The 16749-nt window shown below is 41.4% G+C and overlaps 1 protein-coding gene and 1 long non-coding RNA gene across 14 annotated transcripts in view; one reads left to right on the forward strand and one right to left on the reverse strand.

Annotated features, from left to right (window-relative positions):
- Nucleotides 1-16749, forward strand: part of IQCH (IQ motif containing H) — a 213427-nt gene that overhangs the window by 172276 nt on the left and 24402 nt on the right. For 10 of the 12 annotated variants that reach the window (XM_077881589.1, XM_077881590.1, XM_077881593.1 and 7 more), the window contains 2 exons: nucleotides 498-668; nucleotides 10355-10477. In XM_077881589.1, the coding sequence (XP_077737715.1) occupies nucleotides 498-668; nucleotides 10355-10477 (294 nt within the window). Of the gene's footprint in view, nucleotides 1-497; nucleotides 669-2747; nucleotides 3589-10354; nucleotides 10478-16749 lie in introns of those variants that run through there. The other 2 variants (XM_077881594.1, XM_077881592.1) reach the window with 2 other exon arrangements.
- The window catches only part of LOC144303437 (uncharacterized), a 109436-nt gene that overhangs the window by 40474 nt on the left and 52213 nt on the right, over nucleotides 1-16749 (reverse strand). The window lies entirely within an intron of this gene.

Here is a 16749-nt window from a genome sequence, read left to right on the forward strand (position 1 = left end):
TCTGAAATCAGAGCAAACTGACCTTTTATCCTATTCACTCCCTCTCTCCCCCTGTCTGCTCCTCTTTAGTTCCCCATCCTCTGAAGCTTCTGTCCGGTCTCATTGTTCTCAACAGAAAACATTGCACAACTGGGAAATTTGTACAGAGTAAGGACTGGCTGAGTCAAGACCAGTGTCATCTTTGTCCTCCTAGAAATGGCAAACCATAGGCAGAAGAATCAAAGCCCCCATGAGCCTTTTGGAATGGGGCAACTCCAACAGATTTCCTTGGCCAAGTGTTTTGATTTTTGTAATTTCTCCACAAGAACATTCAATCTTCTAAGTTAGAATCAGATTGGAGGCTCCATTCTTCAAGTTGAATGAAGTAGAAACAGAAGCAAAAACATCTACTCCACTCAGCTGTGTACTGGTGTAGTTGGGTCTGGTTAGGGTTGGTTAGGGCTTTCTCTCTGGGTCGTTGATCTCAACTTCACTTCTGTGGCTCCTGTTTTAATCAGGTGTGGGCAACAGGTCTCAGCCTCTCATACAGTGACCAGCTGGCCCTTACTCAGCTCACCTTATACCTGACCGACGGCCATCTGGATTGCAGTTTGAGCACCCTGAAAGTGCCCTGCTTTGTTCCCAAGAAAGAGAAGAAAATGAGCTGCCTTAATGCCCTCTCAGTACCGGTAAGCAACAGATGCTTCCTGATTCCCCATGGTGTTCAGGCCACTTCCTGAGCTCTGGCTATGTGCCTAACTCTTTGAGGATAGAGAGAAGAAAGAACCTCAGGCAAGTCACTTAGCCTCTCCAGAATGGGTTTCTGGAATACGAGTGTATTGGCCAGAGGAGAGGGGAGAAGGCATTCCAGAAAGGGAAGGCACCATGTTGAAGGGATGAAAGAGCATGAGTTTCTCCAACGGTGGGTCTATTGGGACATTTCCTCCATCTCTTCTCATCTTGCAGCCCTGGACAAGTTCTCCAACTACCAGAAACTCCTGACAAAACCCATTTTTTTCTACCTCTAATCTTGTTTTTGAGCTCCAGACTTCCAGATCCACCATTCTACAGAACTTCTCTAGAGTCTTCAGGGTCAGATTTGTCCCAAACTGCATTCATCATCTCTCCTCCCCCTGTACTTCCTCGTGGTAGGTCCTGCCAGAGGCTGATGGCACACCTCCACCACCACATCAGTCAATACCAACCTCAACTCTGACCCCTCCTCTCCCTCCACAGAGATACTTCCTTAGTTTTGCTCTTAAGATTCCCTGCCTCCTGTCCCTTCCCTCAGCCTAACCATACATATAGTCAAGATGGTCAAAGTGAAAAGTAAATCTGATCATGTTGCTCCCCTACTTATGATTTTGAAATGATTCCTGTCATCTGAAAATCCCAACTTCCCAGCTGGGTTAATAAGGGCCTTTATGATCTGCCTCTTTCTATGGCCCCTACCTCTCATCTCATCACTAGCCCCAATGCTAGGGTGGCTGGGGCCAGAAGTCCTGGGGCTGGTTGAAGTTTACTAACCTTAGAACCCAGGGCAACAAAGTACAAAGTTCAAATCTCCATGGAAACAATGGGCTAGGTTGGTTTTGGGAAAGGAGAACAAGGGTCAAGTGGACCAGATGGCCCTTAGTGTACATGGACTATGAGAGCAGATAGGGGCTCTGGCTATAGCTGCTCTGACTACTGCCAGGGGGTTCCTTCCACCTCTCCTACGCAGTGGGCTTCACATCCCTTTTGGCAAATGAACATCTACTTGAGATGCTAATATATCAAATAGATAAAAGAGGAATTACAGTAGTTAATAGGACCACATTGGTGCCCTAGAGATACTTTTTGCAAAGCAGTATCTCCTGCCTCTCTGATGAGCCTCTTTGGGTCCAGGAGATGCTTCTGGATTTAAAGAACCCTTGTTTGACTCTCACCAGAGTGCCTAGGGTCACCTTCCTTGGCAGGAACCCAGCATACATTTGGAAGGGCAGTCTGGAGAGGGTACCAGATATTTTGGGGATCTCAGACAGCAGCCTCCTTCTCCTCAATCTACTTGTCCTATGAGGTACTCTTGCTCACAGGAATCCCCTTGATCTCTTTTTAAGAAGAGAAGCCAAGTTGGTCTCTCCCTCTCCCTTTGCCCCTTCTCCTGCTCGTGCACTCTCTCTCTCTAATAATTAATTAATTAATTAAAAAAAATTTTTTTAAGGTGGGGGGTGCCTGGGTGGCTCAGTCAGTTAAGGATCTGACTCTTGATTTCCACTCACATCATGATCTCAGAGTTGTGAGATTGAGCCCCATGTTGGGCTCCATGCAGGGCCTGGAACCTTCTTAAGATTCTCTCTTTCCCTCTCTCTCTGCCCCTCCTCCTACTTGCATGCTCTCTCTCTCAAATAAATAAATAAATCTTTAAAAAAAGAGAGAGAAAAAAAAGCAGAGTTGGACCGGAGAGGAGAAACAGGTCCCTTTTAATTATGTCCCAGGACATCGCTGAGAATCAACCAGGTCTAACTCCACCTGTGACCCCCATCCTCATCAAAGGGACCTACAGGACCCTAAGTTCAATGCTGGATGGAGGTACGGCAGTAAAACTTGAGCCTTGTGGCCTAACAAACCTAACTCCATGCCATTTCTAAAAGGAAGCTGGAAGCTTAGCATTCAATACAAGACTTTCCAAGACAATTTGCTACATTTAAGTATGTTGCTTCAGAAGGCTATAAGCAGTTGTTCTTTGAATTAGAAGCACTTTCCCATTTTCCCCATTTTGCCTATAGGTTTCAATCCTAGCTACAGGCAACATACGGGAATTCTCTTGTGATCAAGAGTCTTAAACACTTCTAGGAATTGCCTGCACTCAAGAGGGAAGCATTATGATCTTCAATAATTCAAATGTCTCTACAATCACTAAAGAAAAGCTACGCAAGTTTTCTGATGTGCAAATAAATTGAAAGTGCTTTTGGATTTAGAAAGATAAATGGTTGTTCTCACCCTGGTGCCCCTGTGCATGTATGTGCTCCCATGCATGCATACACACAGGATAGGCCATTTTTTAAAAGCATCCATACTTGCACACACAATGCAATTTACAACCAAACTGAAGCTCCCTGAACAAGTGTGAACAGGCTGTGATGCCATCAGGTTTATAATCAGTCAGCTGACAGACCCCTTTGAAGACAGAAGAAAAAGGAAAGGTACTGACAACATACCCACAATGACAAAGAGACCACACTGGGAATAATGCCTACAAAATGCCTCTGGTTTGAGCCTATTCCTTTAAATAATATGCTATGCTGGGGGGAAGCAAAGACTATTCTGGGCTCTACAAAGAGCTGTTGTCCCAAATCAGAAACAGGTGGCAAAAAACTATCAGGTACAGCCAGTGAGGCCAGGTGCATGGGCTTCTGATCTAGTGTCCTCCACAATTACCACCTGAAGTCAGAAACCAGGTCAGATGAGTCCCAGACATGCATGTTTTAGAAAAGAAGTCACTTTTAACTTTTAATTAACATTCTATCAAAATGAGGATAAAGCATTACTCTTTTCAGTTGTTTTTACTCCTCTCTCTCTGTGGACCCTCTGCACCACAGGTGGGTGAGTGGCCAAAAGGGAACATATTTGCAAACATCTTAAAACAACCCTAGTAATTTATAAGCATTTTAACAGCACATGATCTGTAATGAATGATTAAGTAAAACCTTTTGTGTTAAATTATGATGTTAATAATGATTCTGTCTCCTGTAATTTATTATGAATTCTCAAATGCTTCGGGTTTGATTTTGATAGAATGCCACAACAACGGAGTTTATGTGATGACTTTATTTTTAGAACTCCTTCTTTGAAGGCACACATTTCCCCGCTACTGCTGCTACTGTAATTATGTACAAAACCAATCACTCATTAGAGTTAGGATACATTATCTTCCAGACAGATGAGGCTAAATAAGCAACACATTAATAATTCAGAGAGCAGTTCATTATGCATGTGGATGCCTGCTTCGTAACTGAAATAAGAACCTCATCAGCCTCTGCCAACCTTTAAACAATAGTTCTGTGTTATTGCGACCACATTCAAGTTTACGCTTGTTAAACTGCTACTTGGATTATTTTATCAAACATTCATTTATTTGTGGTCCCTTACTGCCGAGAACAGATTTTGGAAGCTCCTTTTTTAAGTTAATGATTTGAGCAATGGGTGTTATTAATTCTCAGAATATTATAAACATGATTAATTTTCAGGCAGAGATTTATTACATAAGGATTTCAACTATGTCAACTGAAATGTATCACTGTCAAAACAAGTATCATGGCGAAAATAGAATATGCTCTACACTTCAAGTGCTGGTGCTCAGAACTAAATCAATTTAAATTGTGGCTGAAGCAAAATTATATTCTCCAGTGAAAAGGAGTATTTCGAGCTTCCTTTATTTGGCTTGAAGCATTCTTGTTAGATTGTGATTTAGAAAGGTAGTTTAATAAGACTAGACTTCTACCAATAATATTTTCTCTTCTAGTTTTTCCCTGTTTTACTAGAAAAGGCTAGCCTCTAAAATGTCTACACATTCCAAATGTAACCAATGGGAATTTGGAGTGAAGAATACTGGTCTGAAAGTTACAGATCATGAATTCTGATCACTCTCTGCCTCAGTTTCCTCTTTTGTATAATAAAGGAGGTCTAAGTGAATGCCAAGGTCTCTCGAGGGATTTGATCTTATGGGGCCTATTAAATGGGGCTCTCTCTGTACCATGCCTAGCCCAGGTAGTCTCATGTACAGTGGGATGCTGAGGGCATCCTACTATCTCCTATAAGGGGACACAAGAAGGGCCCATCCCTACTCGCTGCAGCTTTTCATTAAAAGGGCTTTTTCTTGCAAAATATTTTAGAAAGAAGTAATATTGTGAGAAGTCACATCCTAAGTCCTCATCAGCCATTACCTCAGGTATCAGTTAATACTTTCCATGGGCACTAACTACAAGCAAACTCAGTAGATTTATTCAACACCTACACTGTGTCAGGTACCCTTCTAAGTACAGAGGATCTAAGGATAAGCAGCAAAGAGCTCCGAGTTTATCAAAAGACACAAACAGGCCAACAAATAACTGTAATACATATAATAACATAAAAGCATCCAAAATGTATTAAGCCTTTACTCCACACCAGGTATGTAACTAAGCACTTTACATGAATCTTTATACAACCCAATATGTTAGGCAGGGGCTGTTATAATGCTTACTTTTTTCTTTTACGAGAGAGCATGTGTGCAGGGAGGGAGAGAGAACCTTAAGCAGGCTCAGCATGAGTTCAATGTGGCACTTGACCTGAGCTGAAATCAAGAGTCAGACACTTAATTGACTGAGCCCCCAGGCTGAGCCACTCAGGCTATTATACTCATTTTTATTTTTACTTATTTATTTTTAAAAAGATTTTATTTATTTATTCAACAGAAATATTTATTCAACTGAGCCACCCAGGCACCTCCAACACTCATTTTTACTTAAGAAGACTGAGGTTAAGAAATGTTAAGCAACTTATGGAAGGTCACTCAATAAGCACATGTGGTAGACAAGCCTGCCAGGCTTTAAAGCCTGTGTGTCTGACCACTGCTCTGTGCAACCTGCCTTGCACTGGCTGAGAGTCAGTAATTTGGCCCCAGAGTACAGTTTAAGCTTATCCCTAAAGAAGTCTCTGGTTAAGGCCAGAAAGAAAGCTCTTCTTCCAAAGGAGGCTTCATCTCCCCCTGTGATGAGGTTGTTTCCAGGCATACTGCCATTATACACTGGCTTCTAATTTGCTCTGGGTTAGGCCAAGACTCACACTGAATGGGCCAGATGGTCACGGAGGAGTCTTCCCATGTTGTAAAATCCCATTTAGGTTGTGATTTCCTCAGCAAACCTAAATGGATTTTATAGTATCAGTTGATTACCCAAGTCAACCTTTTAAAAAATATGTTTTCTATTTGCATAATGCTTTATCCTTCAAATAGGCATGAGCTTATTTGATCCCCATGATGACCACAAGGAACAGATAAGACAGGGATTATCATCCCCATTTTACAGATTAGGAAACTGAAGCTATGTAAAAGTAAGTAAGCTGCCCAAAGTCATAAAGGTAAGTAACTAGAAAAGCTCAGGTTTTCTGACTTAAGTCCCTTTCTGATGAAAAAGTTTGTTAGCTGGTTTTTTTTTTTTTTATTTTTTTGTTAGCTGGTTTTTATTTTAAACAACTTACCTTATTTGTGAAATTATTTAGTTAACAAATGATAATAAGCACTAACATTTTTTGACTGCTTTCACTGTGCCAGATACTGTTCTAAGGTCTTTTTTTTAAGACTATTTGTTTATTCATGAGAGACACAAAGAGAGGCAGAGGCAGAAGCAGGCCCGATGTGGGACTTGATCCCCAGACCTGGGATCAGGCCCTGAGCCAAAGGCAGATGCCCAGATGCTAAGCCACCCAGGCATCCCTCTTCTAATGTCTTTAAATACTCATCTAATCCTCACCACAACATTGTCACACCTGTGCTATCGGGCTGAATAAAAGACAACCTTTGACTATCAATAGTTTTTTCCTGTAGAAACTATGGAGTTGGTTAAGTCTAAAAGAGTAAGTGTTCGTCTTCATTGGCATTATCATAACATATTTACTAAGCTCTTAAATTAAGCCAGGAATTTCACCAAATCAGGGATGCAAAGACATTTGACAAAGTCCCTGTCTTCAAGGAATTGAAAATAAATATAAAGTAGATAGCACATACACATGGAAAACCTCAAGGCCTCATGTCAGTGCCATTTGAGTGATGGCTCTTCAACCTGCTGCTGGAGTTCTTACGAGAAAGGACAGTGGACTGATGGGGACAGGGAACACTACTAGAAAGAAGAAACTTGGCCTTGCCTTATAGACTAGGGCAGTCACTAAGTGGCAAGAGGAAGGAGACTTCCCCAGCAGAAGAGACAAAGACTAAAGAGAGCCCATTGTCTGTCAGGAGCTAGCAATGAACCAGGTGGGGCGGGGCATAGAATTTGGGAAGGGGTAAGCAGGAGAAGTGGTTGGAGCAATCCCCCCGAGCCATGTGGGAGAGTCTGCACACCAAGTCAGGTGTCTGGATTTCATCTTGAAGGCAAAGAGGAGAGACACTGAAGAGTTCTGAGCACTGACCAGCCTGGGTCTGGGAAACAATCAATCTTGTAGTAATGCTTGGAATCCCAGGTACCATCGGGGAAACAAACAGCCTGGGAAATTACATTTAGTGGAGGTCCTAAATGCTCCAAGCCCAGTAGATGCTTTCAAAGAAAGGGCAATGACAACTATAGCCAAATGCTGTGCTAGATGCTTATTTAAGCCCCAAAAGTCAGACAAGTTAAATGACACCTTCAAGGTCAGTCAGGTTTTGAACCTCAGTTTTTCTGACTCTATCCACATAACTTTTTCACCCCAGAATTCTGTTTGTCTCCCTGCCTCCCAAGTAGGAAGGAGAAGCAGCTGTTCAGGCCATAAAGCTCTGGAGTAGGATGGCAATGGCAATGGAAAAGACACAGCTTAGAGATATACCAAATATCCTGGCTTTTCTTTCTGATTCTTTATGAATCCTAACCCCAGGCCTGGGAGGAGGGGGAACTGCAGTCTGTCTCTGTAGAGAGGAAGAAACCTCAGGATAGCCTGTCCTTATTTGTTGCCCAACAATACTAGACAGTGAGCTCTCTGCCTTGCTTTGGAGCCAAGATACATAGCAATGAGTTGGCTCCTGCTGCCAGATGCCTGCCTACCTCTCTCCCTCACTGACTGGGGCCTAGTCTTAGGTTTGCTAGTTTATATCCTATGGCAGCATAAGACAACTTTAGAAGACAAAAATAACCTTGAAATTATCTTGTGAATTCATGGTAATCACCACGCAATTACATGCTCAGTACCCACAGTGGAATTCCAGAGTATTTACAGTTCACTTTCATATACAAAAGCTCAAGCTTCTGGGCCTTCATTGTGGAGGCAGGAACATGGCACAGCCTGTCATGATAGGGTGAGCGGGCCTGGTGATCATGCTTCTCCAGACTGACTCAACAACTGAGCCAGAACTTCTCTTAGCCGGTTCATATTACCCACCAATAATTCCACGATACCCACCAGAGCTACACTGTCCTCCAAGAGACAGTTTGTTGGGGGCAATCATCCCTATCATTCTCTAGGGATTTTCTGTCATTCTCCAGGGTCCGTTCCTGCCCCCCAAAGCACTCATTAACTGGACGTCCCCTGAATGACATTGGAAGAGTCTCTGCAGCCAGAGGAAAGTGCTATAGACACACCTTATTACGTGCATCCATTTTTTCTTTCATTCAGGAAACACTGAATACATCACATTCAGCCTGGGGATTCAGAAACCAAACAGTGCCTGCCTTCAGAGAACTCTTGTTATGTCAGGGAGGCAGCCAGGGGAACAATCCAAGATAGGTCAGAGTGATAACAAAATACAGTTGTGAGGCATGTGAGGGTCCAATAGATTTTCTTCTGCAAAATTAAAATTCTCAGGGTTCCTAAGTGGCTCAGTTAAATGTCTGCCTTCAACTCAGGTCATGATCCCAGGACCCTGGGATCAAGCCCTGCATCGGGGTCCCTGCTCAGTGAGGAGCCGGCTTTTCCCTCTGCCCCTCCCCCTGCTCATGCTTGCTCTCTCTCCCTCTCTCTCAAATAGATAAATAAAACCTTTAAAAAATAAAATAAAATTCCTAGTGTCTACAAATGGGACAATACTAATGGAGATGTATGACTCAAGATACATTACCTGTGGGAGCCTTACTTTTTTTTAAAAGATTTTATTTATTTATTCATGAGAGACAGAGAGAGAGAGAGAGAGAGGCAGAGACACAGGCAGAGGGAGAAGCAGGCTCCAAGCAGGGAGCCTGACATGGGACTCGATCCCAGGTCTCCAGGATCATACCCTGGGCCAAAGGCAGGCGTTAAACCGCTGAGCCACCCGGGCTGCCCCCCTTACATTTTTATAGATGTAAACTCTACCTATATGTGGGAAGAACAGGCTTAAGAGTACTGAAAATATGACCATCAGATACAGTATTTTCTGTAAGTGTTGAAGGAAAAGACAACATATATGGGGATATGCGTCACAAAATGAATGTGAATTCATTCACATGTAAATGTGAAATCTGAGAAAGAGAGAAAGTGGGTGTATGCATATGTGTTATACAGGCAGGGGAAACGCGTCCATACTCCGCTGGGCATTCAGTCAGTCCCAGTTCCCCTGCACCATCTCAGAGATAGAGAGAGCAAGCCTTGACATTTCACAACAGACTGTGTCAGGTTATTATGATCCTTAGAGCCAGCTGTGGACCAACAGCACCTCCTTTTCTTTCTCCTGTTCCAAGTCACTACACAAGGGCAAGCACCTGGTTGCTCCACACCCAAGGGCCCTCAAAGTTCAAAATCTGTGCCAGGCACCTTCATTTTCCATGTCCTAAGGTTGTCCATGACCCTACATGCTATTCTCCAAATTTCCAGTTATCACAGGATAAACATATCTGATTTTCAAAGACGAATGTCACATCTCACAAAGAACATGCTAAAAAATTGCCAGGATCTATTACGTTATTTTATACATACTAAATTTTAAATGTGTTTAGGAAATATTATAATTGAAATACATCAGGCCAAACATAACCAGTCTCTTTGGGATAGCTCCCACTGATAAGCAAGCAAGATAAAGATTAGCACTTTCTCAAGCAAAGAAAGCAGCTGGAACCAAAATTCTAACATTGGTCCTCTCAAGAAGGAAGACTACCCTTAGTGACTTCAGTCCAAAGAATATAGTACAGAAACAGGCAAAAGTGACTTTATAGCAAGAAACCTGGCAAAAACTACCTTGGTGTGATCAAACTTGGCATCATCGAAGGTAAGTCATGTACCCTTGATATGAGGTGATCCTATGGCAGTCCTCTTCTCAAAAAATACATTACTTCAGTCTAGTCAGGAGAAAAACATCAGACAATACCAACAGAGGACATTCTACAAAACACCTGATCCAGATTCCTCAAAACTATCAAAGTCATCAAAAACAAGGGAAGTTGGAGAAATCATCACAGCCCAAAAGAATCTAAGGACACATGACGAGTAAATACAATGTGGTATCCTGGAAGGGATCAAGGAACAGAAAAAGGGATTTAGGAAAAAACGAAATCCAAATAAAGAGCAGATTTCAGTTAACAGAAATGAGGCAATTTGTTTCCTCATGTGACAAATGCACTGCAATCTTAACAAAAGAAGAACAGGAACTCTCTGTATTATCTTCACAACTTTTCTGTTAATCTAGAACTATTCTAAAGTTAAGAGTTGACTTAGATGTTTTGTAAAGAGTCTTATATGCAGTTGTGGTCTTTTCCAGTCACCAGCAACCAGTCGCTATGCAGTGATGACCACCCAGCTGAAACATGACAATCTCTCGCTGGTTTTCCACTATGTTTTCCTCCAAATGTGTAAGGCCCATGGCATCGGCTATGACATTGAGGTATGATATTGACAGCTGGCCAAGGTGGACCACATACAGGCCTATGGGTAATCTAGGCAGCTAGTAATTTGGTGTCCCTTCAAACAGATATCCTTTAAATTTTTTTTAAACTTTAAAAAAAATTTTTTTTTTAGATTTTATTTATTTATTTATTTATTGAGAGAGAGAGAGAATGGCTGGGACACAGGCAGAGGGAGAAGCAGGCTCCATGCAGGGAACCTGACATGGGACTCGATGATCCCGGATCTCCAGGATCACACCCCAGGCTGTAGGCAGTGCTAAACCACTGTGCCACCGGGGCTGCCCATATCCTTTAAATTTGACCCATTTTTAGAGGAAAGCTGATTGTTGCTTGGGAAAGGGTAAATAGGTCTACAGGGGGTGGCACTTGGTCTTGGGACGTTCAGCTCTGTCCCAAACCTGCACACTCACCTTGGTAAAGCAAAAGCCCTATAGCTCACCAGATTTAGGAGACATTTTGGGAACCATCTCTTGATCTGCTTATCAATGAATACCTTCTGTCTCAGTCTTCTGTCTCTGTCTGCTTGAGCTGCCATAGCAAAATACCACAGACTGGGTGACTGAAACAACAGAAATTTATTTCTCACCATTCTGGAGGCTGGGAGTCCAAGGAGAAGGTACCCAGCTAATTCAGTTCCTGGTGAGAGCACTCTTTCTGGCTTGCAGATGGCCACTTTCTTATTGTGCCCCAACATGGTGGAGGGAGGGAGAGATATCTGGTGTCTCTGTAATCTCTCTTATAAGGACACCAGTTCTACTGGAACAGGGCACCACCCTTATGACCTCACTTAACATTTATTACCTCCTTAAAGGCCCTATTTCCAATACAGTCACATGAGGATTAGGGCTTCAACGTATGAATTTGGGGAGACATGCAATTCAGTCCATGGCATCCTTCTACCTTCATAAAGTAGTTTCTTCCCATTCTGATAAAAACAAAAAAAAAAAAAAACATTTGTTTCCATTTTTGGTCTGTTGCCAATGAATCCTGATGGCTCCTGTCCAGCTGCTTCATCCTTAATGTAGCCAGATGAGGGCAAATGGGATATATCTCCTACCTAAATTAAACCTCCATTTTGTGCCTAGGGACTCCTGTTACTCTGAGGAATAGTGTTTTGTGATTTTGCACTTTGATTCAGATTTTCAAATTTCTTTTTTTTTTTTTAAGATTTTATTTATTTATTCGTAGAGATGCAGAGAGAGAGAGAGAGGCAGAGACACAGGCAGAGGGAGAAGCAGGCTCCATGCAGAGAGCCTGACGTGGGACTCGATCCAGGGTCTCCAGATCATGCCCCGGGCTGCAGGCGGCGCTAAACCGCTGCGCGACCAGGGCCGCCCGATTTTCAAATTTCTGACACTGATGATTTATTCCAAGACCTGAGGACCTATGCACTCTTACTTATGGAAGACTCATCCCACATGACATCACACATATTAAAATATAGTCACCTCTCATATTAAAAGTCACTTATAGATGACAGAATTGAGCAACAAATAATTGATCAAATGTTTTGATTTAGAGACATTCAGTTCTACATTTGTTAATTTTCATTTCTCATACTTGAGAGCAAATACAATTTTTAAGGGGTCAGTTTTTTTATAGGCTCTTGAAAAGCACATGACCTTAGGCATGAGGCCAGTAGTGAATAGAATGTCCCCACTACCATGGGCACCATCAGAGTGCATAAGGCTCTTGGGTTAGATTGATTCATGCTGTCTGCAAACACATATAATGGAGCTCATATTCCCTTACAAATTACATTAAAATTGGTAAAATATAAGAAAGAATGAAAAAGCCAGATTGAACTGATTTACCTGAAATTAATTGTTACATCTGCTCTACAGAATCCTTTTGGAATTAAATAGTTTTTAGCCCCAAACTGATTAGACCAAAACACTTCCATATGCCAGAAGATAGCTAAGTCTAATGTTAGCTTTCTCTGAATCTATTTTATTTCATTTTTTCTAAAATATCAAAGTGGAACAGGCTCTCTAAATAGGCATATTTGGCAGGGAAAGTCTCCTTCCCAGGAGAAAATATCCTTCGTAATTTTTCTATTGCCTGAAATTATTATTAGAGATTTATTTCTTTGGCTAAAGGCTTTCTACTTGAAGTTCTAGTATTTCTGAGCAAAGTAAAGCACCAAATTTATAAGTTATTTAGACCTTTATGGCCTCTGAGTCGATCACAGTCATTTCTAAGAACAAGTTTAGTATGATAAACAGACTGCTATGACCCCAGGGGAACAGCGGAGGGTGCAGAGGGAGGAGTTCCACTGAAGGTAGGACAATGACAGAGAGGAGCAGAGGGGCACCCACGACATAACTGGCTCTGTCTCCAGGTCACCTGTGCTACACATCCTACAAAGGATGAGAGCTGAAATGAGGGAGAAAGAGAAATATGGATTGGGGACAATGGAGTGACAGAACAATATGAATTAAAGAGAGAGGATAAAATCCAAACACAGGAAGAATCCACAAAAAGGGGGGAGGTGGGGAAAAAGAGAAAGAGAACAAATGATATAAAGAAAGCACAAGAAGAGAGACAGAGATGAAAAATACGAAGTCCTAAAACTCTAAGGTGAGAAAAAGGAGTCACTGGAGATTCTCCAACAGTATTCCTGCTCCAGTTTCCCTGAGATGGGTTCTCATCTTTTTAGATTCAGGGTTCAGCCCTAGTCTGAGCTGTCCTCTTGTTCTCTTAACTGCCTTTTTCTGAAGAGATGGGTGATGAACCAGTATTTGCAGAGCATCTGCTATGTGCTGGCCACTGAGCAAAGCACTAACTTCATTACCTCTTCAATCTTCCAATCTCTTCTCTAAGAAGCTACTATTTCTCCTGCATTACACGGGGGAATTTAGGCTCAAAGGGTTTCAGCACTTTCCCACGATCACACAGCCAGGCACTTTGTGGAACTAACATTTGAATCTGTAAAGTCAAACATGATTCTCTTACACCAAGGGTGTTCCCTATGCATCTTTTCCCCCTATAGTCTTTCCCCTAAAGACTATTTGTATTTCTAAAATATTATTACAACCCAGTCCAAAAGTGCTGGGAATGATTTCAAATAAAATATTCCATCTAGGCACCCTATATGTATTCTTCAACTGAAGAAGCACAAACTTCTCTGTGGCCCCCATGTCTCTCTACCTTACAAAAGAGAGAGAGAGAGGAAAAAAAAAAAAAGCTATGTTTAATACTAACTTCTCTAAACTATTATTGCCTCTTTGGGTTATGCTAAGTCTAAAAAGCCTCCACTACCCACTCCCACTGTTGGTCAAATTTAATGTGGGTGCTCTTTCCAGAAAAAGAAGCAACGTTAATACATCAATTGTCAACGTTATCAAAAGAATCCTCAAAAGTCCTTGTTTCTTGACATTTATGTCTTTCTTCCTGATGATCACAGAATTTCCAATGTTTCGTACTCAAACTCTTGAGGGGGAAAACAGGGAAATGAGATCGCCTCACGAGTGTATTTTCCTTGCTGAATATTGGAAGGAAGGATTATAGAGTTTGTGAGCAACTTGGTGGGTCTTGTTCTTGGTATTTCTGTAATGCAACAGAATACCCCCACTGATTTCCTAATGAAATGAAGTTGTAATGAAAGCCATATGGAGAAAAGTTTCACGTTTACCGCCTGTGACAGTGTGGGGAAGGGCTGGTCTCACACATACATAGGCAGTGTGCCATGGTCCTAAATAGCTCCATAACCACCAGCAATCATTTCCTCGGGCCAGGGTACTGCCATGGTGGTGGCAATTATTAGAGCTGTTCACAAATGTTCTGATTCTCCTCCTTCCAGGCACATAATAGGCGTATACTTCCTCAGCCCTCTCCCTGAAGTCAAGTATGGCCAAATAATTTACTTGGCCTTATGACATATAAGCAGAAGTGATACATGTCCTTTCGATACAGAAGCCTTCAAGGGCTACTTCATGAGTTGCCATGTCCATTTTCCTACTTTAGAAATCATGGAAGCACACTGAGACAGAGCTTCCTTCACCTGGGTCCCTGAGTATACTAACAGTGACCAGAGACCCATGCCAGCTCATGTGGAGAGTAGAGTACCGGCAAGAACCACATATTTGTTATTACAAACAACTAGGAATTGAGTTTGTTTTTTAAAATTATTGCAGCATGACCTAGCCTACCTACTGATTCAGAAATCAGTATCAAGAAAAGGATGTTCCCTCCTCAAACAAAACTAATATTTCAATATGTAATCAGTATAAAAGTTATTAATGAGATAATTTTACATTTTTTGTACTCACATTTTGAAAGCTATAGTGCATCTCAATTTGGACTACTCATATTTATTTCAAGTTCTCATTAGCCCCATGTGCCTAGTGGCTACCATATTGGACAGTACAGAAAGGGATGCAAAGGATACCTTACAGATAAACTAGTCAGTGGTTCTCAACCCTGACTGCCCATTAGAATGACCTGAGTGAGGAGCTTTAAAAAGTACAGAAGGCCAGTGGGGCTGGGATTGGGATGAGACAAGTGAGGCCCCATACTCAGAGCACAAAATTTAAGGGAGCACCAAAAATACTTACTAATACTGATAAAAATATTATAATGCATTATCTTAAAAATCAAAATAAAGCACTCAGATGCTTCTAATATGCAGCCAGCATTGAGAGCCACTGTTCTAATCCAATGCCTGTCCTAATGCCCATGTTCCCCGACAAAATGAGTCAACAGTCTCAATTCTAACATGTAATTTCTTTTACCAAATCTTGAAAATAGTTCTTTTCTAGACTTTGCATGATGAGTTTACAACTTCACTGGACAGCCATTTCCACTACTGGACAACTCCAGAGTTAACTTTTTATTTATTTGGAGAAAACAGTTTAAAGATAGTTTTCAAAAAAGGATAAAATCATGCCTCTTATACACATCCAAAAATAAAAACATGGTATTTTACTTAACAGAAAAATCAGACAGATGTTATAACCAGTACAAAAAAAAAATCCAAAAACCCAAGACATCTTTATAGATCAGGAATACTGAAATGGACATGCAAATAGAGAAAAAACTGGTTTTTCCATAAGGGGAGCAGATGAGGAAAATCAACTGAACCTCTCCCAGAATTTGTCTCTCAGTCACCCACAATTTAGAGAGTTGTAAATCTCTTCCATAGAATCAAGGCAATAGGGTGTGCCATAGACCACACTTAGTTTTCCATTGAAATACAAATTATTTTCCACACAATAAATTGTTTCCCTATATATTTTTACCCATTGCTCTCAGAATAGTGGTTTTCAAATTTTGATTTGCATGAGAATCACTCAGGAAGTAAACTGAAAGGCAGATTACCTCCCAAAGATCTTGAGTTTGGATGATGCCTATGAAAATGCCTTTTTAACAAGCACATTAGATAATTCTGATGCAGATGTTCTGAAGATCATATTTTAAAACAAAACAAGGGATCCCTGGGTGGCGCAGCGGTTTGGCACCTGCCTTTGGCCCAGGGCGCGATCCTGGAGACCCGGGATCGAATCCCACGTCGGGCTCCCGGTGCATGGAGCCTGCTTCTCCCTCTGCCTGTGTCTCTGCCTCTCTCTCTCTCTCTCTGTGTGTGTGTGTGTGTGTGTGTGTGACTATCATAAATAAATAAAAATTAAAAATAAATAAATAAATAAAATAAAAACAAAACACTGCCCTAGACAAGAGATAACAAGTTTTGGCACAGCTATGGAGAAAAGAGGACCCTTGGGCATGTTGATGGGAATACAAACTGGCTCAGCCCCTGTGGAAAACAGTGTAGGCGTTCCTCAAAAAATTGAATATATAACCATCAAATGATCTAGCAATTCCACTTCTGGGCATATATCTGAAGGAAACCAAATCAGTATCTCAAAAAGCTATCTGTACCCCCATATTCACTGTAGCATTATTCACAATAGCCAAGACATGGAAAGAGCCTAAGTGTTCATTGATGGGTGAATGGATAAGGAAAATATTTTATATGTATGTATATATATGATGGAATATCATTCAGTCATGGGAATGAAGGAAATCCTGCCATTTGCAATATGATTGGACATTGAGGGCATTATGCTAAGTGAGATAAAAAAGATAGACACACACTTTATGATATCACTTATATTTGGAACTAAAAAAGCTGAGCTCAGAAACTGAGTAAATTGTGGTTATTGGGCTGGGAAGTAGGAGAATTGCAGAGATACCATTTAAGGGTATAAACTTGCAACTAGTCGACAAGTAAGTTCTAGGGATCTAATGCATA

Source organism: Canis aureus, chromosome 32, assembly GCF_053574225.1.
Source record: "Canis aureus isolate CA01 chromosome 32, VMU_Caureus_v.1.0, whole genome shotgun sequence".
In the NCBI taxonomy this organism is placed as follows: Eukaryota; Metazoa; Chordata; class Mammalia; order Carnivora; family Canidae; genus Canis; species Canis aureus.